We start from the raw sequence: 26921 nt of genomic DNA, 5'->3' as shown, positions 1-26921 counted from the left end.
CATTAATCTAGTCATGAGGGCTCCACCCCCATGACATAAACACCTCCTAACACCGCCACACTGGGGATCAGATTTCAGCATGGGCTTTGGTGGAGGATATATCCAACTATGTCACATCCAAACACATACACACACAGCTTAAATATAATGACACAAATAGGTTTAAAATGAAAGAAGAGAAAAAGATACATGAGCATACTTCAAAAAGTTCATGGATAAATAGAATTAAAAGTTAATATGAATCTTTTCATGAACTTTTTGAAGTGCCCTCATGACAACACTAAGTAAAAGAAAGCTTAATAAATTACCTTTATTTAGCCATTTCGCGGGATATACATTTATTAAAACATCATTCTGTACACCATAAATATATACAATTTTTATTTGTCAATTTTACCTTAATAAAAATAAATTAATAAAAAGCCTGAGTGAATATTATGTTACTATCAGTCAAAGTAGGTTTTATAGTTATTACCAGCGAGAAAAAGAGTCATTTTATAATGATAATAGTCATTTCTCAAGAGAAACACCATAATACTAAATGTTTATGCATTTATTAACAGTTGCTTCAAGATACATGAAGTAAAAACTGATAGACCTGGAAGAACTAGAGAAACCCACAATTATGATCACAGATTTCAACACCCCACTTGCAACGATTGATAAAACAAATAGAATAATTAGTTAGATAATCAGTAATGGTGCAGAAGATTTGAATAACACTATCAACCAACTTGACATAATTGATGTTTACAAAAAATTCTACTCAACAATCATATAGTATACATTCTTTTTAAAGTACACCCAAAAAAACTCACCAAGATACACCATATTCTTCCCCATAATCCAAGACTCAATAAATATAAAGGGATTCAAATTAGACAAAACATATTCTCTGGTAAGAATGAGTTAATTTAGAAATCAGTAACAAAGACATCTAGAAAATTCCCATATATTTGAAAACTAACACTCTTCTAAATAACCTGTGAATCAAAGAAGAAATCAAAAGGGAGATTGCAAAGTATTTTTTCCTGAATGGTACGGAAAACACAACATATCAAAACTTGTGGCATTAAATGAAAGCACTACTTAGAGGAAAATTGATAGCATTAAATTCCTATAAAAGAAAAAAAAAAGAAAGATCTCAGATTGATGACTTTAGCTCCCACCTTAAGAAACTAGAAAAAGAACAAATTACATCCACAGTAAGCAGTGTTCTATGCCTGATCCTAAATTTATGAAGGTAACTGAGTGATGACACAGAGATGCTAATGCCATTGAAAGAAGATTTTTACTACTTACATTTCTGAGAGAAGGAGTATGCCATGTCACACAAGGCCACATGAAGAGTCGTGAGGTTTGGTTAGGAGGCAGAAGCAGGAGCAAGGGGAACGCCTAAGCCAAAGCCTTTATTGGGGTTTCCATGGAAAAGGCAAGGCGGGGCAGCATAAACAGCTTGGGATTGGCCAGTATGAATGAGTTTAGCAGGCTTTGGGCATGGAGACTGTCTCTAGTTGTCTGGTACCTGGCCCTGGGTTGATTTAGGGCGAGGGTAGTACTGGCTTGGAGTGTAAGAGTCAGGTAAGAAGGTAAGTGGGGGCACAGGCCTGGATGAGGCAGTCTGTACATGAGAGGCATGCTCCAGGCAAGCTGTCCACACCTCTAGGAATTACGAAGCCCTCGGAGGAGCAGTCTCTCCCCGGGTATGAAGACCCTCCCCTAAATGGCAAAACATCCTAAGACACAGCAAATAAAAATCATGATTAATATAACAGTAAAGGTTAGAAGATGGTAAATAATTTAGATCAAAGAGGAAATCAGTAAAACAGAAAACAGAAGATTAGAGAAAAAAATCAAAGACATCAAAACCTACTTCTTTCATAAAATTAATAAATCATAAATTTGATTTATTTATAAATTTATAAATGGTAAATTTAAATGAAATAAAATTAATAAATCTCAGTCAGACTAATCAGAAAAAAAAAGATGACTTATCTCATTGAAAGATTTTAGAGGGATAAGAAGAGAATATTATGAACAACTTTACACCAATAAATTTAACAACATAAATGAAATGGGCAAGTTTATTGAAAGACTAATAAAGCTCCCTCAAGAAGAAATAAATAAACTGAATTTCCCTGTATCTACTAAAGAAACTGAATTTGTAGTTAAAAATCCTTCCAACAAAGAAAATCTCAGGCTCAGATGGCCACACTGGCATATTCTACCAAGAATTTATCAAAGAAATCATACCAATTTTACACAAACTCTTGCACAAATTTGAAGAGGAACTAAAACTTCCCAATTCATTCTATAACGTCAGCATTATTCTCATACCAAAACCAAAGACATTACAAGAAAAGAAAACCACAAACCAATCTCCATCATACACATAAGCGCAAAATTTCTTTAAAATATTTTACCAAATTGAATTCTACAGTATATAAAAAAGGATAATACATTATGAAGTAGGGTGTATTTCAGGAATGCAAAGTTGAATTCACATTCAAAAAAATCTATCAGTATAATTCCACATATTAAGAGGTTTTAAAAGGAAAGTGATAAAGTAACCTTAATAGATGCAGAAGAAATCATTTAACAAAATTCAAAAAAAAAAAAACAACAAAATTCAACATCCATTCCTGATAAAAACACTCAGAAAACTTGAAATAAAAGAGAACATTCTGAACCTGATAAACGACAGCTATGAAAAATTTACAGCTATAATATATCTAATAAGATTAGGTATAAGGCAAGAATGTCTGTTATAACTGCTTCTATTCAACATTGGATTAGTGGATCTAGCTGGTGCACTAAGGCAAGAAGAAGACATAGATTGTATCCAGACTGGAAAAGAAAAGTAAAATGTTCTAAGAAAAGAAAATGCTATTGAATATATAAAGACCTACAAAAACCACTAAGTTGTAGGATACGATATAAATATGCAAAATTAAATGTGCTTGCATATTATGGCAAAAAAATTTCAAAACTGAATTTAAAAAAAAATTTACAATAGTTTGGCTGTTTTTCTGCCTGACTAGAGGTGGCCAGCTTCTGCCTCTAATGCAAAGAAATTCTGAAGTAACAAGTAGATAGTCACCTGTTTTATTAATCCATCCACTGTGACTGTAAGGAGGGTGGGAAATCCTATTATGATAGTTGAAAGGTGGAGCCTTGAAGAGGTGATTGGACCATGCAGTAGTGAATGGATTAGAAATGGTGGTCAGGGGTGTGGCTCTGAGGGCTTTAAAAGAAGAGGAGAGTCTGTCTTTCTCTGTTCTCTCTGCTTCCACCATCTTGCAATGTGAGACCCCTGGGTCACTGTCACCACCCATATGGACTTTGGACTTCTCACACTCAAAAACTGTAAGCAATAAAATTTGTTTTTTCTTTATAAATTACCCAGTTCCATGTATTCTGCTATAGCAGCACAAAATGGACTAATACAGGAAATTGGTACTGAGGAGTGGGGTGTTGCTTATAACAGACATTTGAAAATGTGGAAATGGCTTTGGAACTGGGTGTTGAGGAGAGGCTGGAAGAATTTGGAGGAACAGGCTAGAAAAAGCCTAGATGCTGGTGGAAGTTCAGAAGACAAGAAAATGAAGGAAAGTTTGGAATGTCTTAGAGACTGGTTATGTGGTAGCGAGCAGAATGTTTACAGAAATGTGGACTGTAAAGACCATTCTAAGGAGTTCTCAGATAGAAGTAAGAAAGAGTTTACTGGAAACAGGCAAAGCTCTCTCGCTGTGAACTGGCAAGGAACTTGGCTGCATTGTGTCCATGCCCTAAGACTTTGTGGAAGTTGGAACTTAGGAGTTGTGAACCAGAGCATTTGGCCAAAGAAATTTCTAAGCAGCAAAGCATTATGGAATCTGCATGGTTACTTGTAACAGCCTATGCTGAGTTATGGAGGCAAAGGCATGACATAAAGCCAGAATTTAAAAGGGGAGCAGAATGTAAAAATTTAGAAAATTTGCAGCCTGCCCATGTCATAGAGAAGCAAAGAGCATGCGGTGGTGCAGACCAGTGAACATTAGCTAAGATTAGTATGAAGAAAAGGGATTATCAAGGGAAGGGGAAAAGGGCCCTGAAAGCATTGCAGAAGCCTCTGGGGCCAATCCTTCCATTTCAGGCCCAAAGACCTAGGGAGACAAAATGGTCTTGGGAAACAGGCCTGAGGCACCCTCCACAGGCTCACTGCTCAGGACCACCTTGAGAAGCTGCTTCCAGCAGCAGCACCCCAGCTGCTTTGGCTGCTCCAGCCATAGCTAAATTGGTCCCAGGTGTGGCTGGACCTACAGCTTTGGAAGATACAAGCCAGAAGCCTTGGTGGTATCCATGTGGTGTTACATCTGCAGGCTCACAGAATGCCAGAGCTGTGGCAGCTTGGGAGCTTCCACCCCGATTTCAAAGGATGTATGGAAAAGTCTGGGGGCCCAGGAGGAGATCTATCACAGGGGTGGAGTCACCACAGACAACCTTCACCAGAGCAATGCTGAGCAGAGATGTGGGGTCAGAGTTGCAGCAGAGAAACCCCATCAGCGCCATGTCTAGGGGAACCATGAGAGTGGGACCGCCATGGAGACCCCAGACCTGTGGAGTTACAAAAGCCAGCCTGCGAGAGTTAAAGCATCACCTAAGACCAGGAAAGCCACAGAAGTGGAGCTGTCTGAGGACTTGGGGACCCAGCCCCCACACCAGTGTGCAGAGGAAGATGAGGATACCCACTGTCACCACTCCTATTTAACGTGGTACTGAAAGTTCTAGACAGAGCAATTAGGCAAGAGAAAGGAATAAAGGACATCCAAATTTGAAAAGAGGGAGTCAAATTGTCCCTGTTTGCAGGTAACATGATCTTATATATAGAAAAATCTAAGGACTCCACCATAAAACTCTTAGAGCTGATAAACAAATTCAGTAAAATTGCAGGATATAAAATTAACATACAAAATCAGTACCATTTCTGTACACCAACAATGAACTAGCAGAGAAGAAATCAAGAAAGCAATCCCATTTATGATAGCTACCAAAAAAATAAAATATCTATGAATAAATCTAAACAAGGAGGCAAAAGAGCTCCACAATGAAAACTACAAAACACTGATAAAAGAAATTAAAGAGGACACCCAAAAACACAGAAAGACATTTCATGTTCATAAATTGGTAGAATTCATGTTGTAAAAATGTCCATACTATCCAAAGCAATTCCTATCAAAATAATGATGACATTTTTCACAGAAATAGAAAAAACAATCCAAACATTCATATGAAGCAGCAAAAGACCCGAAATAGCCAAAGCAATCCTGAGCAAAAATAGAAAACAAACAAATAAAGCTGGAGGCATTAAGCTACCTGACTTCAAATTATACTACAAAGCTATAGTAATCAAAATAGCATGATACTGGCATAAAAACAGATACTTGGGAGCCCTGGAGAGGCCTGCCCACTTCCCAAGTGACAGCCTAGGAGAGCACCAGCCCCACTAGCATAAGCTGTCATCACCACTGGCAGCCTGCACCACCCAAGCCCCAGTGGGGCCTACCCGCCATCCAAGTGGAAGCCCAGGTGAGCACTGGCCTAGCCTGTGCACACCTCCACCATCACCGCCACTGGCCAATGACACCCAAGGCCCAGAGAGGCCTGCCCACAGCCTGAGTGGGAACACAGGTGAGCACCAGCCCTGCCCATGTGTGTTGCCACCACCACAACCAGCCTGTGCCACCTGAGCCCTACAGAGGACCACCCAACACCCAAGCAGGAGCCCAGGTGAGCACCACCCTCCCTGCAAATGCCACTGCCACCACCAGCCCACACCACCTGAGCCCCAGAGGGGACTGCCCACTGCCCGAACAGGAGCTGAGGCAGCCCACTGCATACTTATCTTCACTGATACAAGAAAAGTCACCAGAAGAACCTGTAAATAGAGGAAGAAGTCTTCCCCTCATAGCCCACTCCAGAGAAACAGAAGAAACAAGTGCCCTACAACATGACCAAACATCAATGACCTAACCCTGGAACACCTAGATATGTAAAGCAAAAGCTCTTAGAGCTAAAAAGACAGAAAGACCCTAATACAATAATAGTGGGTACCTGAACACCCCTGTCTTAGCATTGGACAGATCTTCCAGGCAACAAGTCAACAAAGAAACACAGCATTTAAACTATACCTTAGATCAATTGAACCCGGCAGACATCTACAGATCATTTGGTCAAACGACTAGAGAATACATATTCTGCTCATCAGCTATGGAACATTCTCCATGGTAGACCATATGTTAGGTCACAAATCAAGTCTCAGCAAACTTGAAAAACTGAAATCATTCCAAGTATCTTTTCAGAACACAATGGATTAAAACTGGAAATCAATAACAAGCAAAACTCTGAAAACTATTCAAGTACATGGAAAGTAAACAACAGACTCCTGAATGACCTATGGATTCAAGAATAAGTTAAACAGGAAATTAAAAAATTTGTTGAAACTAACAAAAAATAAAGGTACGTCATACCAAAACCTGTGGGATACTGCAAAAGCAGTATTAAGAGGGAATTTTGTTGCAAAAAACATTTACATCAAAAGAATGAAAAGACTCCAAATAAATGACCTATCACTATGCCTCAAAGAACTAGAAAAGCAGCAACAATCCAATACTAAAAGTAATAGATGGAAAGAAATAATCAAGATCAGGGCAGAACTAAATGAAATAGAGACCAAAAAGAAAAAAAAAGATACAAAATATCAATGAAACAAAAAGTTGGCTTTTTGAGAAGATAAATAAAATGGACAAACCATTTTGCTGGGTTAACAAAAAAAAAAAAAAAAAAAAAAAAAGAAGAGAGAAACCCAAACAACAAAAAGCAGAAATGAAAAGGGAGATATTACAACTGATACCACAAAAATATAAAGAATAATTACAGATTATGATAAACAACTGTATGCCAACAAATACAAAAACCTGGAGGAAAGGGATAAATTTCTGGACACATAGAAATGACAACATCTGAAACAAGAAGAAACACAAAATCTGAAAAGACCAACAACAAGCAATGAGATTGAAGAAGTAATCAACAATCTTCCAACAAAGAAAAGCCCAGGACCAGATGGCTTTCCTGCTGATTTCTATCAAACCTTTAAAGAATTAATACTACTCCCTCTTCAAACTATTCCAACAAATTGAAAGAGAATCCCTTCTCCCAAACTCAATCTATGAGGCCAGCATCTCCCTGATAACAAAACCAGATGAAGATACAACAACAACAAAAAAAGAAAATTACAGGCCAATATCCTTGATGAACATAGATGCAAAAATCCTCAACAAAATATTAGCAACCAGAATACAGCAACACATCAAAAAAATTACACACCATGATCAAGTGGGTTTCATCCCAGAGATGCAAGGATGATTCAACATATGCAAGACAATAAATGTTACACACCACATCAATTAAATCAAGGACAAATACCATATGATTATCTCAATAGATGCAGAAAAAGCATTTGACAAAATTCACCATCCCTTTGTGATAAAGACTCGCAAATTAGGTATAGAAGGAAATTATTTCAACACAATAAAAGCCATCTGTGACAAGCCTACTGCCAGTATAATCGTGAAATGAGAACAGGAACAAGGCAAGGATGCCCATTCTCACTACTCCTATTTAACACTGTATCGAATGTAGTAGCCAGAGCAATCAGGAATGAGAAAGAAATAAAGGGCACATAGACTGGGAAAGATGAACTCAAACTATCCTTGTTTGCAGGCGACATGATCAAACCTTATTTCACCATCAGATAAACCTAAAGACTCTATCACAAAACTCTTAGAGCTGATTAACAATTTCAGTGACATTGCAGTATACAAAATCAACATCCCCAAATCAGCAGCATTCTTACACTCCAGTAACAAACTAGCCGGAAATGAAATCAAGAAAGCAAGCCCATTTACAATAGTCGCCAAAAAAAATGAAATATCAAGGAATCAATTTAGCCAAGGACGTGAAAGATCTCTACAAAGAGAACTACAAAACACTACTGAAAGAAATTAGAGGACACAAAAGGGTGGAAAGACATACCATGCTCTTGGATGGGAAGAATGAACTGTGAAAATGTCCATTCTGCCCAAAGCAATTAGATTCAATACAATCTCCATCAAAATACAAATGACGTCCTTCACAGAAACAGAAAAAACAACCCTAATATTCATATGGAACAACAAAAGACTGCAAATAGCCGAAGCAATCCTGAGCAAAAACAAAAAGAAAAACAAACAAACACAAACAAAAAACTAGATGCATAACACTACCTGACAAATTTTATTACAAAGCTATTACAATAGCCAAAGTATGGAACCAACCTATGTGTTCATTGATGCACAACTGGATAAGGAAAATGTGGTAGGTATACACAAAGGAATATTGCTATGCCATAAAAAAGAATGAAATTCTGCCATTTGCAGCAACATGGATGAATCTGTAGAAAATTATGTTAAGTGAAATAAGCCAAGCAAAGTAATAGAAATACTGCATGTTCTCATTCATAACTGGCTGCTAGGAAAGAAAGAAGGACATAGGAAGGAAGAAGGAAGGAAGGAGGAAGGAAGGAAGGAAGGAAGGAAGGAAGGAAGGAAGGAAGGAAGGAAGGAAGGAAGGAAGGAAGGAAGGAAGGAAGGAAGGAAGGAAGGAAGGAAGGAAGGAAGGGAGGGAAAGAAAGAAACCACAATAATATGTTGAACTTTCAGAAGGAGAGAACAAATCTAAGTATACCAGAGATGGGGGAGAGGTAGGGAGGGGGGCTGGAGGGTGATTGATAGGTTGGGAAAATGGGCATAAAGAAAAATTATGATTTTCAAGAATGAATATGCTAATAATGAAAAATAAAATTTTAAAAAGCAATATTAAAAATAAAATAAAACAAAAACAGACACTTGGACCACTGGAACAGAATACAAAACCCAAGAATAAACACATACTTATAGGCACCTGATCTTTGACAAAGGTGCTAAAATCATACAATGGGGAAAGAACAGCCTCTTCAATGAATGGCGCTAGAAAAACTGGACATCTAAGTGTAGAAGAATGAAACAAAACCCCTATCTCTCACCATATACAAAAATCAACTAAAAATGAATTAAAGATTTAAATGTAGGAACTTAAAACTATAAAACTTCTAGAAGAAAACACAGGAGAAATACTCCAGGACATAGGGGTAGGTAAAGATTTTATGAATAAGACCTCAAAAGCACAGGCAACAAAAGGAAAAATAAACAAGTGGGATTTTATCAAACTAAAAAGCTTCTGCACAGCAAAGAAAATAATCAACATAGCAACATGGATGAGCCTGGAGAAAGTCATGTGAAGTGAAATAAGCCAGGCACAGAAAGAAATACCACATGTTCTCATACATATGTTGGACTTAAAAAAGAGAAAACAACAATAAAAAAGCAAATTAATAATAATAATAATTGAATTGTTAAAAGGAAAATAATTTACAATAGCATCAAAATATATGAAAAATTAAGAATAAATCTGACAAAAGATGCATAATACCAATACAATGAAAACTGAAAAATGTTACTTCAATAAACTAAACAAGATCTAAATATGGAGTACTTCAAAAAAATTGTGGAAAAATAAAATGAAACGATAATATGAATCTCTCCAAGAATGTTTTGAAGACTGCTTATACTCTGTTCATGGATCAAATTAGATACTGTTGAGATTTCAGTTCTTTCCAAATTTATTTAGATTCCTTTCAATCCCAATCAAAATCTGATCAGGTTTTTTTTATGCAAATTAACAAGCTGATTCTAAAATTTATATAGAATTACCTAAAACAAATTTGATTTCAAAAGAAAAAAAAGAAAGTTGGAGGAGTTACACTGCTTTATTTCAAGACTTATTATAAAGCTACAGCAATTAAGATAGTATAGTATTTGCATAAAGATAAGCAGGTCACTAGAATAGAATAGAAATTCCAGAGATAAGTCTCACAAATATATTCAACTTATTTTTGACAAAGGTAGAAAAGAAATTTAGTAGAGAAAAGATAGTCTTTTCAACAAATTGGATATCCTTGTTTACAAAAGAACTTTGGAGGCAGGATTTCCAAAATGGTAGAGTGAGTTTCTCTATAAATCATACCTCCTTAAAAGCAACAAGAAGACTGCCAAAATTTTCAAAATCAAAGCATTTACTAAAACAAACAAACAAACACTCCTGCTAATTCACAGTAGAACAACAGGTTTTGTGGCTTTGTAATTTAAACTACTCCCATCCCCCTCTTCCCAGCTCCACAATACCCATGAAAACTAGCAGCTTTGAAACAAACATAGTAGGCTTTGTGAAAGGCAGCAGGCTTGCAAGAATAGACCAGATTTGAAGCTCCTCAAAAAGTCCCATTCCCAGGGCATTGCCACTCTTTGACTTGATCTGTGGTTCCTGGAAGTCTCATTCATAGGGTGGTGTTGTTATTGACCTAAGGGCTCCACAGGAAAAGCCCTATCCCCAGGGTATTTGCTGAAAAACTCAGTGTCAACTGTTTAAACATTACAGCTGTCTGATGCTACAATACCAGTTTGGGCAAATGAGAGCCACAGCCTATAGGGAGCTTTAAAAAGCTTTGACACATTCCTGGGTGATTTAGAATGGTGCACATATAGACAGGGATGTGCACATGCCCAGAAAAGAGCACAGAAGGCACCAGTCTCTCACTTCTGAATGACTCTCAGGTCATACACAAGCAGGAAGTGAAGGCTAAGGTAGAGTTGTAAACAGGCTAAGTGTTGAAGGCATGCCCAACACACAGAGTCCCTCATCAAAGGGTGGAAAATTTATTGGGTCAAGGAGTTTAAAGAAATCTCTGGCCAATCATTAGCTGACTGTTAAATTATCAAAGCAGTGACTTCAGTAGCCATACACAACAGAAAATACAGACTTTACATGATTAGCCCAAGAAAGCCATTAAACAAATAAACAGAAGCACCAGCAACAACCACTGCAATAAAAAATTAGTAATAATAGAAGACCTTGTGTGTGTTGGGTGGAGCATCTGATTTCTAGAGTTGCAACATTATACTACCTAAAATATCCAATTTTCAAGAAAATCTTACAAAACATGCAAAGCAACAAGAAAATATGATTCATACACAGGGGAAAAAGCTACCAATATGAACTGTCCCAGAGGGGTCTAATGTTAGACTTATTAAATAAAGTCCTTAAATCAGCTTTAAAGAACTAAAGAAAACTAAGTCCAAAGAATTAAAGGAAAGTATGACAACAATTCCTCATGAAGTAGAGAATACCAGTAAGAAGAAATCACCAAAGAAACCAAGTAGACATCATGAAATAGAAAAATCCAATAATTAAAATGAAAAATTAATTAAAGGGTATCAACAGCAGATTTGACCTGGCAAAGGAAAGAATTGGTAAACTTTAAGATAGGTCAACTTATTATTAGAAGATTATCCAATCTGAAAAAAAAAAACAAGAAAATTAAACAGCCTCAAAGACTTGTATGATTTCATCCTGCATGCCAACATATGCATAGAGGAGTCTCAGAAGGAGAAGAGAAAAAGAAAGGGTCAGAAAAAATATCAGAAGAAATCATGGCCAAATATTTCCCAAATTTGATGAAAAACATTAATCTACATATCCAAGAAGCTCAAAGAATTACAAGTAGGATACACTAAATGAGATATACACCAAGATTCACCATAGTCAAAATACAGAAAGACAAAGAGTGTGTATTGAACGCAGTAAGAGATATATGCCTCATTCAGACTAACAGTTGGCTCTCAGAATCCACAGAGGCCAGAAGGCAATGGGATGACATATTCAAAAAGCTGAAAAAAAAAAAAAAAAAACCCACAAAAACTGTCAACCAAGAATTCCATATCTGGCAAAACTGTCCTTCAAAAATGAAAGATAAGTGAAGACATTCACAGATGAACATTAACTAAGAGAATTCATAATGAACAGATCCGCCTTACAAAAAAATGTTAAAGGAGTTCTTCAGGCTGAAATAAAAGAACCTGGACAGTAACTTGAATCCACATAAAGAAATAAGAAACACCAGTAAAGGAAACTATACAGGTAATTTTTTTTTAAATAGGGATTTTTGGCTTGTAACTTTTCTTTAAAAAAAAAAATCTGCATAAAACAATGTCTATAAACCAATCAAAAGGGGTCAGAGAACCACACGCAAAATTTAAAACTATAAATCATCCAGAGGGAAACAGGAGAAAGTTTTTGTGGCCTACAATCAGGCAAAGATTTTTTAGATATCATACCAAAAGCACAATCCATAAAAGAAATAAAAAAGAATAAATTGGACTTCATCAAAATTAAGCATTCTATTTTCTGAAAGACACCAGAAGTGAATGAAAAGAGAAACCACGTTCTCAGAGAAGATATTTACAAATCACATTGCTATGGTTTGGATGTTTGTCCCTCCAAAGCTCATTTTGGAATTTGATCATCAACGTGGCGGTTTTGGGAGGTGGGGCCTAGTGGGAGCTGTTTGCATCATGGGAGCAAATCTCTCATGAATGATGAATGCCCTCCCTCAGGGGTGATTGAGTTCTTGCTCTCTCAGCACCCTTGAGAACTGGTTGTTCAAAAGAGCACCCCGGCACCCTCCTCCGTCCCCTTCTCTTGCTTTCTCTCTTGGCATGTGATCTCCTTGCACACGCTGGCTCCCCTTCCACTTTCCACCATGACTGAAAGCAGCCTGAGGCCCTCACCAGATGCAGCTGCCCCATACTGGACTTCCAGCCACCAGAATTATGAGCCAAATAAATATCTTCCTTTATAAATTACCCAGTCTCTGGTATTCTGTTATAGCAACACAAAATGGACTAATACACACATATATGATAAAGGTCTTCTATTCAGAATGTATAAAGAATTCTCAAAAGTCAACAATAAGAAAGCAAATAACCCAATAAAAAATGAGTAAAAGATTTAGAAATTTCGCCAAACATATATGGATAGCAAATAGGCACATGAAAAGAAGCTCAATATCATTAGCAAAATTCAAATTAAAACCACAATCAGATGCCACTATACACCTATTGGAAGGATTAAAATTTAAAAGATTTACAATAGCAAGATCCTTAGAAAGGTCTGGAAGGTTCTACGCAATCAACCCTCTACCATCCCCCCATTATCCAAATAACCTTCTCTTTATGACTTCCCTCACCTCTCACTATGCTCCAGGCACAGTGGTAGTTTAGTTCCTGGAATATGCCAGCTACTCTTGGCCTTGGGGCCTTCACACACGCAGCCTACATATTTCTGCCCTCCCACCTGGTGTCTGTATAGCTCCCGGCTCCCTCCTCCTCCTCCAGATTCAGCTCAAAAGTCAACTTCTTGGTGAGGCCTTTCCTGGCCACACTATCAGAAATTTAACCTTCTGCCCATTCTAATCCCAAAACTTTATACCCTTCATTCCTGTTTATTTCCTCCCTACACTTACCATCACGTGACATAAAATATATTTTCTTATCTAACGCATTGCTTCTCCCCTCTGTGAGATATAAGCCCACGCAGGCAGGCACTTCTCTCTGGATTATTCACTGCTATGGTCCCAGAAGCTAGTAACTGGCACACAGTAAGTAAATTTATTGTAGTAAGGGAGGAAAAGGGAAAAGAGAAAATGAAGAATAGCAAGAGAAAACAAAAACTGTCTCTTCATGGTTTCTAGATGTGGGTTCATAACGACTACGTGTAATAACACCTTTTCAAAATGAATGCCAGGTTTTCCCCCATCACATTCTTCATCAACAACCAAGTGGGAAGAGGCCTGAACTAGACATTGGAGACCTAGATTTTAGCTCTTGATCCAAAACTAACTACATGACTTCTGGGCCCTTAACCTCACTGGGCCTCAGTTTCTCAATCTGTAAGTGAAAGAATAAGAGGTAAAGATGCCGAGAGGAACTTCCAACAGTTCAGTTCACCAACCAGAAGGCTCTGTGTCCTGGGATTCAACAGAAACAGGTAAGAAAAATGCCTCTGCTAGGGGAGGTACTTTGTGTATTCCAAAGCACAGATTTTCTTAGCAGATAAGAACACAAGGAAATGCTTCACTTACCAGCCTCCAGACAAGAAATCAGCAGAGCTATGAAACAAACAAGTCTGAGTAACACTTTCATATTCTCCTAGGAAAATAGAGGAACAGAAACAAGACAAAAAAAAATGTTACTATCCAGCAAATCTCTAAAACTAAAAACACTGACACCCCACCTGTCCCCGCACCCCACCTCAAAGCCATACTGATGGATTAGTCTTTGTATATCACTAATATTATTGCGTTTGGCTTCTGGTAAGAAAATGGAGGGAAGCGGAGGGATGAAGATTTTTCACAGAATTGGGGATAAACTCGACAACTTAAGATTTTAAAAACGTCCATCATCTATTCCAATATACGTCACTTGAATTACCCCCCAAATCTAGTCTCCATCCAAGGTAGACTATTCACTAGACCCCAGATCAGCTTCCTTCTGCTTGCAAAAGTCAAGAATGGGACCTTGACCCATACTTAAAGGTCAGCTCAAAGGTCATGCCTTCATTTTATAATGCAAGACACTAAATTGTTTGTATGATATATAGAAACACACCCCCAAAAGATTGAAAGAAATCATAATAATATATTAAAATTGGGTTGGTCCTTGTAGTTGGGTGGTTTTCCCGTCTCTGGGGCTTTCTATACTTTCTAAAATGTCTACAATGAGCATGTATTAATCTTAAGACAAAAGAAAAAGGAGAAAACATCACAGCCCCTCTGAGTGGTTTAAAAGGCCACACCAACAAAGCATCAGCTACAATAGGCATTGGTCAGTGATAGGGCTCCATATTAACTGAGGTCCTGATGACTTCTTAGTTTGTTTACATAAGGCTTTGTCCACACACATGGTGAGGGTGGAATCAGATTAGGAACTTGCCCAATACAGCAAGGCTAGAAGAAGTACACACCCATACCTTTATGTACAACAGTCACTAAAATAGTATCAAATGTGAAAGAGAAACACACACACACACACACACACACACACACCTCAATTTTGCCCACCTTTCTAAATTCTCAAACCCAAATGAAGTTAATGTTCAATATAGCCTCTTTTTCTTTCTGAATGTTCCTGTTACACGTTTCTGAATGGGGACCTCACAATGACATACAAGTTCCAGTCCCATATCTCCAGCTAACTTTTGCACAAATCCACTCAAGGGCACCTAGTACCTCAAACTCAATAGGCGCCAAAAGCCAAATTCATTCTCGCCCCACCAAACTTACGTTCCCCCATGCTCCTCACTGCAGTGACGGGCACAGCACTGCTCCAAATCTATGCGGCACCCTCCCAACAAGAGACATGGGATCGATGACCCCAAGGCCGCCAACTGCAGAGCTGCTCTCTCCCCAAGCCCTGGCCAGTCTGTCTCCTTAGATCATCGTCAAGGCCACCCAGTTCGCTCACAGCCACTGTCGATGGTGGTTTAGCTCAAGCAATCTCCAGCTCTTTCCTGCATTCATTATGGCAAAAGGCTCCTATTGGTCTCTCTGATCATGGATTTACATCTTCCAATCAGTCCAGAGATCCTACAAACCATTACAAAATGATCTGTTCAAAACACCTTCATTGGCTCCCCAGTGGGCCCAGAAATAATTCATACTCCCTAACAAAGCATACAGGTTCTGCCCCAGGACCTCCCGAACCCCTTGCCTGGCTTCCTCCCCTGGACCCCCAGCAACCTGTGTGCATCCTGCCATAGCCCTGTGCACCCTTTCCTGCAGCTACCCCAAGACAGGAAACCTCATGAGGGCAGGAACTCATCTCTGCACCCACAGATCCAGCACAACGCTTGAAATGTAGAGGCCCTTAATACAGTCTCATGGAATGAATTAAAAAATGAACTCAAGACATAGGTGTCTGCCCCAGCCCCCACACTTGACCTTGGGGGCAATGTCCAGAGTAGATCATGTAATTCCATGCTTTGAAAAAAATCTCCCTTTTAATTTTTCCAAGAGATTAAATTTACCTATATTCTTATCTGTGGCTCTAAATAAGTAGATATGCAAGCATGAAATATTTTAAGGTAACAGTCTCTAATAACGTGCTCATTTGAATATTAGCTGGAAAATGTGCTATTTAAGGAGTTATATTAAAAGGTAAAAGAAATGTTACAATGTGCTTTTAAAAGGAATACAGAAAAATAAAAGATTTTCTAAGCATGCGAGACACACTCACTCGCAGTCTCTTCACTTCACCTCCACTATCAGGACGATTATCCCCAAGCCCGGCTCAAGCCTTAAAACCCACCTCAGAGCGGTAACACTGCGTTCCTTGAATATCCTGTAATTCTGACGCTTCATTCACATAAATTGGCCCTCTCCCAAATTAGCCCAGAATAGTTGTATTATTACCATATTTACCTCTAAACTATATTCAGATGATAAAATAAAACAGAAGCCTTTGAAGACTTGCCAACTGACTTATTACCTCTTTTTGTGACTGAATGGAAGTGTGTTGTAAGTCTTTATGCTAAAGATAAAGAAAATAAAGGGTTAAAATGCTCTTCAATTACTAGTTACAGGCCAATCAGTTCCTCAGGTTAGCTCATCAACAACAAAGTAGGGACATTATGAAATCAACTTTATGAAATCAACATTATGAATACTGCTAGCCATTAGTTCATTTAGGTACGAGATCTGGCTTGTCTGACTATTAATCAGGCCGAGGACAAGAAAAGGCAGATGCCAGACTGAAGTTTAAACAGAGAGCATATCGAAATATAATTCCAAGTTAATTTGGCACAGACAATGTTTAATCATCACCGGTCCAAGGTTGGTGGCCTGCCACCACAAGGCAGGGTGATCTTGGACATGGTTCCTGCCTGGGCTCCAGTTTCCTCACCTGCACAAGGCAGCAATGAGTCGGATGACCTCAGATGCCTTCCTTCTCTAGCAGAGTATGAAAGAGGGGGGACAAGACCACAGGCCCAGGTTTCACTTCTGCCCCAGAACTGCTCAGGGAAGGAACAAGGAGGTGGGAGTGACCCCTTCCCCTCAGCAGCGGCCTATATGAATTCATGTCAGTGTCTGGGACAAGGGGTCAGCACTGAGCCTTGAGGTGGGCATTAAGGGTCACATGACCTAAGGCAGTGAGGACATTGGAAGGGAAGGAGGAAAAGGATGCACCCAAGATTAGTCCATACACAGCCCAACACAACCCAACACAAACTCCATCATGCCCTCAAAAAACACAGAAATTTCCAGGTGGAGCCAACCCTGACTGGCCTTCATAGTGCCAGTAGCTGAAAAGTTGTCCAAGTCAGGAAGTCCCTCAACAGAGATAGCATGTTGGAGAAAAGCTCAGCCTTCCTGCCTCAGTTTCCTCATTTGACAAAATGTAGACCACGACACAGTATTTGTCATCGGCAATTGCTATGAGGATGAAATTACCTGCTACATGGAAAGGGCTTAGAACACTGTCTGCCAAATGGTCACTCTCAAATGCTAGCTCCTATAAATCTCCCCATGCTCTGATGACAAATATAAATTCTGGTAAAAGGTTCTCAGTTATGCAGTCGTTTCTGTATTCTCTCACGGCTGCAGTCAGCAACTGCATATTGCACATCTCCTACACACCAGCATCTGCCCTCGGCCCTGGAAACAAAAGTAGGAACAACAACCCACGGCCTGGCTCCAGAAGCTCAGCAGCCACAGGGAAAATGGGTGTGTCCCCTAGGTTATACTGTGATGTGGGAGTGTCCCTGGGAAGAGCTGTGCCTGGGACAGGAGGGAAGACAGGACCCTGACTCAGCCTGGAGGGCAGGAGGAGCAGATGAAGTAACATCACAGTCTGGGGCACAAACCAAAAGTGGGTGCCGAGAGGTGCCGCCGAGAGGCTAACAGTGTCCATGACATGAGGAGTCTTGCGGAGGAGCTGGGACTGTAATTTGCATGTAGCAGAAAGGTTTTAAGTCATGGGGTGGGTGTGGTTAGAGTTTCATTTTTCATAGACATTTTGGCATCTGTGTGGGACATAAACTGTAGGCAAGAGAGGAGGTGAGAGAGAGGATGTGGGATGGGTCCCCAGCAAAAAAAGGCTGGCAGTCAGGGCACATCTGAGGACACTTAGGAACAGAGGGTGAAGTGTGACTGGCTGGGCCTGAGTCACTGAGGTGGGGGCCAGGGAGGGCCAGGCCCAGATCAAGAGGGAAGGTTTGGGTCCCCACAGAGAACTTGGAAGAGAGGCTTGGGGACGTCACCTACAGCACCACTAGGCAGTCCTGTCTCCAGAAAAAACCAAGAATTTGAATGTGCTGGAATTGGAGAGAGTTCCAACACCGCATTGGGAACCATCGTTTCACAAGTCACAGCTGTCACACAGCTAAGGGGACCCTGGACAGTGGGTGGGCAGTTGCTCCTACCGTGGTGGCAGACTCCTTCAAAAATATGGTAAACCCAGAGCTGCCCCAAATTTCTTTGCCACAAATGCCAACAAATATAAAACATTTTCTCATACAATGGCAGACATCCCAGGTCCCCTGAAGCTAAGGGTGGAGGACTTCAGCTGTTACGAGAGAAGGCTGGAGGGACCTGGGGTGACCCAGCCCCCTTACCTCAGACAAGGCCTTTCCTTGTAGGAAGGGATCCTGCTTCTCAGAAGGGAGTCACCCTCTTTAAGGGGCGTGTCCAGCTGGGGAGGGAAGAGAACACGCAGGTGAGGCCGGAGTGAAGAGGGCAAAGTCACCGATAGCATCTCGAGAGGTGCCAAAGGGTTCTGAACGCTCATGAAAAGGAGTCAAATGTTTAAAAGGTCCACGTTCCACAGTCTTTGGGGACAGAACGCTTTCAGGAAATCAAGCCATGGGAGTAAGGAATACAAAGAGCTTGGCACCACGAGCTGTTTGGTTGCCACGTGCACCCCCTGCACCTCCTCTGGGCACGTCGCTGCTCAGAGCACGTGGCAAGAAGAGCCTCGCCAGACAGAGATGCGCTGATGCCTGGAAAAACAAACGGGCCCTTTTCAAGAACAGGCGTGCTCGCTCTCCCTTTACCCAGCATGTTCACACACCTGCACCCCACCTTACCTCATCTAAAATAGCTTCAGAAAAGCTGAGTGGAAATAGATATTTCACCATTCGTTCACCTGTTTTTGCAGTTTTCTATTAGCACTTTGGTGTCTAATTCTTTTTCATGCCCGAATCATTGCCTTGGGCCTTTGGAAAGCTTGTAAGACCCAAGCATAAGGGCTTTTAGTGCCTTTTGATATCAACTTGACTAAGCAGCTTAGCCTAAACATACTAACTCCTGACCTGTTATTCACTGTAAACTCACGGGACAGTGCCCACCGTTAAGCTATCAGCGGCACAGCGGCTCATCAGCACGAGAGGATCACAGTGCAAGGTCCAGGAGAAAACTCGCACATGCTCCTGTTCCCCGTCCCAGTGCAGTGCCCTCCCAACCCCAAGTGTGCCCCAGAAGTGACTGCTGCTGAAGGGAACACTGTAGAGAAAGTTCCAGGGAAATCAGCAGAATGGGGAAAGGGGAGAAGAGCAGGCTGGATGGATGAATTCACGTGGAAGGCCCAGGAAGCCTCTTGCAGAGCTCTAACTACTTCCTCTCCCTCTTCTTCTCTGTCCCAGAAACTTCCTTTAAGAAGCTTTTATGCTCACTGTGTCTACTTCTCGTCCACTGCTCAGCTTCCGTGCCCAGAGCTCCCGTAAAATGCACTGCCCCACACCACCCCGCCTAGCTCTCCATGCAAAGGACCCCTCAGTCTCCATCTCACTGGACACTGTGCAGCACCCGCCCCGACCCCCAGCCCCCTGGGAGGAGGATCAGCCCCCTCACTCCCCTGCTTTCACCTCCCAGCTTGCTCCTCCTCCTCCTCGGCAGCCTCTTCTCCTGCCTGAGCTCTGCATCATTCTGCCTCCCGGCTGCCTCTACGGTGCTCCCAGGTCTGTGGTCCAATGCTTCTGGTGCTGGCCTGTGGGTCTGGGACTTCTGACCAGCTCTGAGCTGATTCTGCTCAGAAGCTTCTCCCAGGGCCCTTGCAGACACCCCCTCCTCCACAGCCAGGAGTGACAAGTCACATAGGGCCTACTTGGTGCAACACACCCCAGCGCTGCACACTTCTGGCCCTGGAACCCACAGATCTGCCAGCGTTGGGTGGCTCCCCTGATTGTTGGGCCAGGGGAGAAAGCAGTACAGCGCAGACCCTACCCTGTCCCACATCCCTGTGAGCAGAGCCCTTCCTACACATCTTGCATGCAGTAAGAGCTCTATAAATACTTGCGGAAGAAAGGAAGGAGGGGGGAGGGAGGGAAGGAAAGAACCCATCCACCCACCTGCCTTCTTTGCATCAGACACAGAGGGATAAGGAGCTGGCCTAGAATCAAGGGCAGGAAAGGTGCACTATGAGTGTGGGTCAAAGAACAGGGCAACCACTGCTGGGTCTGCAGATGGCTGAGAATCATATGGGAGAGGGTAGAATGCTAGGTAAGGAGTTAGACAACAGGATCCGGCCCAGATGGCTGGGGACAGAGGTGGGGGTGGGGTGACTCTGAGGAGAAAAAGCAGCAGGAACAAGACTAGAGATCGAGAACCAGTAATGCCAGAAGGAACACTGGGCAAATCAAACCGCCCTTACTCAGAAGCTACTTATCCATGTCCACTGTGATTTAAAGAATGGTTTACGGTGAAATTCGAAATATACTTTTAGAAAATACCTGTCACAATAAAAAGACACAGATTTATTCCACCATGTTATTTTTCAGATTGAATTTTCCATACAAAATAAAACAAGGAAAGGACAAAGATGAACTCATCCAATAAATTAATAAGCCATAACATACTGCTCCCGCTTTTCTACCTTAGGTGCAATGATGCCTATATTATATATGAAATTTCTTGGACTTCCTAACATCTTCTCCATAAGCGCTTAAAGCTGTGGCACGTTGCTGTACCGAGATGCTGATACCCAGACCTGGGAAGTCAGCCAGAGCCTGGGGTGACTAGAGCCACTTGGGTGGTCACCCTGCCTCCAGTGGCCTTGTCCATTCACCATGTGCACAAGTGCACCATGGCTTCACATAACATGCACGTGAAGATGCTGACAGTTGTGATGATTTTTCCAAGTATAGTTCCCATTGCTTTTTGGTGACTACAACATATTTGGAAACATCAGTACATCACAACATAACTACAGTGGCACATGGAACACATACACAGAGCCACTTTTTATTAAAGATAAAATGAAAGTGCATACTTGAGGTAAAAAGCAATTTCCTACTAGACTCAGCATAAGAAACTTCAACGTGAACTAAATTACAAAAGTAAAAATTAAGTACAAGAATTAACAATGAACACATTGGGCCTCAACAAAAGTCCCCTTCCAGGAAGAACTGACTTCATCCAACAGTGCCTTGCTGTCACTCAGCAAGACATTCCATACCCAGTGTTGGCACAGGAAAAAGTGGCAGTGGGGACAGAGGGGCTGTCACAAGAACTCAGATGCCTTCCTCAGGGCCTAAGGCCCATTTTCCTTCTTTGGGGACACATCACATCCATTAAACACCTTCTTATTCTTGAGGAATTTCCCACAACCCTGAGGAATTCCCTTCTAATTCCTGAGGAATTCCCCCACATTGTGAATCCTCCCTTCCAGGATAGAAGCCAGGCACAGGCAGGGTGGCGTGCATCAGACGAACCCCAGACAATGTCAGAACATCCTGTGGGTCCACTTCTGGGAGAGTGGCTGCAGAGGCACCCAGCACTAGGGGAAGCTGGTCCTGGCACCTGTGCTCAGTGTCCAAGCACAGGCTGCACTGTCCTGCACTGGGACCTGCACGGAGCAGACGCACCATGTGGTTTGTGCTATATCTAGCCATGTTAATCTCCAAGCTTCTCTTTCCAGCCTTCACCCACCTCCATCCTATATTGGGAGGGGCCCTGAGTGTGCACACAGTAGGTAGCCCAGTACACAGGTGCAAGTCCATCCCCCTCCATACGGTCTGGGCCATCCTGCAAACCAGCTGGGCAGAGTGGCAGCGGAGTCCATAGTATGACCCGGGAAAGAAGACCACGCAGGCCCTGGAATCAGGGCCAGGCTGTTTGGGGAGGAAATTCTAGGGATCCCCAGGACTCGAGGCATGGTTAAGAAGAGGGGGTGCTGGTGGCACAGGTTCCAAGTGGGCACATCCTCTTAGCCTTGCAAACTCCTCACCATGCCAAGGGATGTGGCTGGCCGAGTTGCAGAGTGGAGCCCTGCAAAGTACAGGGTGTGGGTCTAAAGGAAGTTCTGTAGCAGCCGAACCTCTGCAGAAACCCAAGAAGAGCGAGCGGACAGCAGTAGTTGAGTCCTTCCTCCATGGACCTGAAGTAGCCGAGCCCCAAATCTAATATCTGTAAGGAAAGCCTAACCATACTCTCCACATGTCTACCTTACACCAGTGCGCTCTTCCGTCTTCCTGTGGAGTGCCTCGTAACTACATTTTCAGCGTCATTTAGTGCAACCTCTCATCCCAAACATTAATCAATATGTGTGTGAGTGCATGTGTAGATTTGATGTAATGAGGAAATACTCAGAGAATTAGGCTCCACCTAATTTGGCCATAACTGGGAAGTGACTACAGATGAGTCCCTGGAAAAAGCAAAGGCTAAAGCAGGATCTTTAGCTTAGGGAATGTCACAGCCTACATGTTCTACTGAAAATCAGTAGAAACATCTATGGGGAATGGGCGATGGTGCTGGAACTAAGCCCATAATTCCCTCTTTGTTATAAGGATTTAAACGGCCATTAAACAGTCCCCAATGTTGTTAAGACCAAAGACGTTGGTTGGAAAGAGAAGGCAAAAAGGAAGTTATTAGAAAGCCATAGAACTTTAGAATTCTGTACTTACACAAGTCCTTGCTTCTTAAACAGCAATCCACAACTTCCCAAGGAGTAGCTATAGACAAGCAGGGAACCCAGTACCTTTCTTCCTGGGTATTGATTTGACCCGCAGATTTTCGGGGGGGGGGGTTATTATTTTTATATTAGAACAAACACAGCTGTATTATGAAGGAGAAAGAAAAATCTCCAAGATCTAAAATAAACACAACACATGTCCCTCAAGGCGAGCTGCTTTGGAGTGCGGGCTGAGCATTTGCTTTCCACATCCCAAGAGGAGTCCGTGGACATCAGAATCCAAGAGGCACTGTCCTAAGCTAATGTCCGTAGTCATCTCTATTATGCAATCCTATTTATGAGAAGTGAACTCCATCCACAGGGCAAGACAGACAAAGCAACCTGACCCTAACCACCACGGAGTCCACCCAGGTTGGTCCACACTCAAGATGAGGAAGGAAACATTGAAACAATCTCACAGGGGCATAGGGACCTGCCCATGTGAGATTGACCTGACCATTCCATCCTGTAGAGATTAGTAACGCACACCCTATCACATGCAGACATCCCACAAACCCAACTGTGAGTTCAGTGTGGTTACACTATTTCCCCCAGAGAAACACCTGTACAAACTATGAGCAAACGAACCACTCCCACCGCAGGAAATAATAGAAACTCACTCATCTCAGAAAGCCCAAGAAACACCCAGACTGGCGATCTTCCAAAAGCTCAGCTCACAGTAGATTAATCTGGCTTACTGACCCACACCAATGGGGCAAGAAAAGTTGGTACACTTATTATCATCAAGGAAGCACAAAGATATGAAGGTGAAGTAAAAACTGCCAAAGAGGTTTTAGGTGTTGCTGTAAAATCTAAATTATTCTGCTACTACAAGGCACAAAGCCACGAGGTTGGTGACTTCAATGAAGGCATGTGGGTTCTAGTGAAAAGGGGAAAATGATGCACAGAGAGACATGACAACTGTCACAAGATGCTACAAACAGAGTGGGCCAGACCCGAGCCTCTTGCCCGCTAGGTTGGACTGTGACTTTTCCACTTCACTCTACAAACCTCCTGGGATTCCTGGACAACAGGAACGAGAGCCCAGAGACGGGGATGGGCCTCCTCTCCTGTCCTTGTCCCCTTTCTAAATGCCCTGCCTTGCCAGCTTCCCACACACCTGCCAGAGGCTGTGATGTGAGGCCACTGTTACGCAGGACTTGTCAAAAAGTTGACAGAGAGAGAGAACGTTCCTGCAGCGCTGCCTTCCAGTCAGGAGAGACAGCTCTGCTTCCCGTGTTGGGATCTACAGATCGAGTCTCAGGACTAGGCGTACTCTACGAGAATTTCTACACTGCTTTTGCTTCTGTAACTTTTTTATTGAGTTAAAATATGCATATAGTGGAACACGCAGACCTCGAATACAATTCCATAAATTGTGACAACTATATGCCCCAGGAATACTCCATCAGGATACAGACCATTCCTGTTACCCTCTCAACATATTCCCTCGTGTCCTTTAGTAGTCACCCCATTAACTTGATGCTCACTGTTCTGGCTCCCACCCCCACCCCTACGATCATTTGCAGTGGATCCTCAGCTTATGACCCGGTGGCTAGCTTAGACCCTGCCAGCGCCTGCTGTGTCGGGCCACGTCTGCACTGGTGCTCTAATCGCCCACTACCAAGTGATGTGGGGAAGACAGAGGTTCTCAAGGGGCAGGCGTGGCCTCTGAGGGAACATTTCAGAAACTGTGGGGAGGGGCACTTTGCATGATTATGATGCATTTAGTATTGGAGGCCATGGATGCTAGACATCTGGAATGACACCATTCAGTAAAGACCTGTCCCAGTCCTGCATGAACTCCCACAGACATTCATGCCAATGGGAATGTATCAGTAGAGTTTAGAGCCTGGTGCCTAACTCCATTCCATGTTTACATAAAATACATAATATTAGCACAATTTTCATACACACTGAACTTGTCAGGAATGCCACTTCTGTGAAAATTGAAAAAAGGTGGTCTTTGACTATTATTTAGACCTGGACCAAGAGTCGCTCATCCTTTAGTGGTGTTTGGACGGCCACCACAACACATCTGTTCCAGACTGCACTTGGAGCTGTCCCACACTGTCCTGCACTCAGTCTCCATATGGCAGTGGGTGACCTCACCGGGTTCTTGGCTGGCTCAGCCCAAGCATCTACATGATGAAATACATAATTTTAACACAAATTGCTTGTATTTCTTCTTTACATTTAAGTATTGTATTGACGTTTTAAAATTATTTTGTAGGTAAGTTCTATTACCTCTTTTCAGAATTGTAAAGGGGTGTTTTAAAATACACACTGTCTCCAACTTACAAAGGCTCAACTTAGGATTTTTTGACTTTAAGATGGTGAGAAAGCAACCTGCATTCAGTAGGAACTGTACTTCAAGTGCCCATACAACTGTTCTGTTTTTCACTTTCAGTACAGTATCCAACAAATTACATGAGATATTTATGTAATATCTTCATTATAAAATAGGCTTCGTTATAAAACAGGCCTTGTGTTAGGTAATTTTGCCCAACTGTAGGCTAATATAAGTGTTCTCAGCATGTTTTAAGTGGGCTAGGCTAAGCTATGATGTTAAGTACGTTACGTGTATTAAATGCATTTTCAACTTGATATTCTCAACTTATGATGGGGTTACATCTGATAAACCCATCGTAAGTCGAGGAGCATCTGCATTTGTACTAAGGGGAGGAATGCTGGGTTTTTAATGAGGTGGTTCGAGACACACTGAAAGTGACAGCATCTAACTTTTCATTTAACTCCCAGTCAGGAGTCACTGGCTATATTTTCTGGGGCCATAAGTTCTCAAGTTTGGGAGGCCAGATGTGCAGAGATCAGGATGGCTAGACCCCTCCCGCTGGGCCCAGCTGAACTGTGGTTAGGGAACTGAACTTGTGGTGCGGGTCATTTCAAGAGACAGCCTAAAACTTGCCTTCTCACCTCTCTTATGGGGACCTTTGGGAGAAAATTCCCACTTGTCTTCGTACCAAGGATAAAATAAATTTCTCCTGACTTTGCTTTCATCTCGAAGACACTGACAGCTGTGTCCTGCCAGGTTTCCTCTCTCCTACTGCCTGCAAGAAATCATGTTTGTGTTGTCAACCTTGGCTACACATCAAAATCACCTGGGGGGCTTTAAAAATACCAGGGCCTGGCACAAGCCCAAAGATGCTAGTTTGTTCCCTCTGCATCCAGTCCTGGCATCTCTCAGCATGTACGTCCCTCAGTCAATGCTGAGGTGCACCAGCTTACCTCTTCATTTGCAGCCCCACTCGGGCAACTGTGCAAGCATCTGGGTGGTCGAGGTTTACATTTTACACATTTCTAGCCTCATTTCAGGTTCCAGTTCATCTCCACTCCTGTTTTTCTTTCATCTCCCTTTTAATATAGGGCATCTTGTAAATCTTTTCTGGAATAGACAGGAATGGAAAAAGTGTCTCTATGACTGTGCCACATGTGCACCTGTGGACGTGCATGAAGGGGAAACAGTGCAGAATCCAAAAGTTTGTAGATGATCAGGGCCTCAAGGAACCCCAGCCCCTTTCAACATGGTGAGACAGCTCAGTGCCAGGGCTCTCTAAGTGCTCCCACAAGCTAGGCATGGCCAGGCGTCTGCAGCAGCATTTCCTGGGGCCGTGGCAGACAACCAGAGGAGAATAAAGCTGCTGACAGTGCAGACCTTTGTCCTGTACCTCCAGCCCCCCAACAACCTTGAAGAGAGGGAAATGCAAACCGGGCACCCACTCACAGCAACACATAGTCATGGGCAGTGAGTCACAGGTGCTCCTGACAACATCTCTGCTTGAACATGGCAAGTTGACAGTGGATCCCTCCTGCAGCATAAGAATATGCTCTGTAATTCCCCACCCCCTACGCTACGGTAGTTGTCCAGCTTTGCCCCACTGATCGATGAGACACTCCCTCCATAACGTCTCTGCTTGCAGGTGACACCCACCTCCCATTCATGCATCCATC

General features: G+C 42.1%; 1 protein-coding gene across 8 annotated transcripts in view; it reads right to left on the bottom strand.

The window, feature by feature from the left end:
* LOC134362941 (interleukin-1 receptor type 1-like) overlaps window positions 1–26921 on the bottom strand; it is an 86903-nt gene that overhangs the window by 21978 nt on the left and 38004 nt on the right. For 3 of the 8 annotated variants that reach the window (XM_063078372.1, XM_063078379.1, XM_063078377.1), the window contains exon 2: window positions 14093–14159. In XM_063078372.1, coding sequence (XP_062934442.1) covers window positions 14093–14153 — 61 coding nt within the window. In that variant the 5' untranslated portion in view covers window positions 14154–14159. Of the gene's footprint in view, window positions 1–14092; window positions 14160–18621; window positions 18699–26198; window positions 26356–26921 lie in introns of those variants that run through there. The other 5 variants (XM_063078374.1, XM_063078373.1, XM_063078376.1 and 2 more) reach the window with 4 other exon arrangements.

This window comes from Cynocephalus volans, chromosome 14 (assembly GCF_027409185.1).
Source record: "Cynocephalus volans isolate mCynVol1 chromosome 14, mCynVol1.pri, whole genome shotgun sequence".
Lineage (NCBI taxonomy): Eukaryota > Metazoa > Chordata > Mammalia > Dermoptera > Cynocephalidae > Cynocephalus > Cynocephalus volans.
The sequence above is the reverse complement of the archived record's forward strand: the minus strand, read 5'-3'. Positions and strand labels throughout refer to the sequence as shown.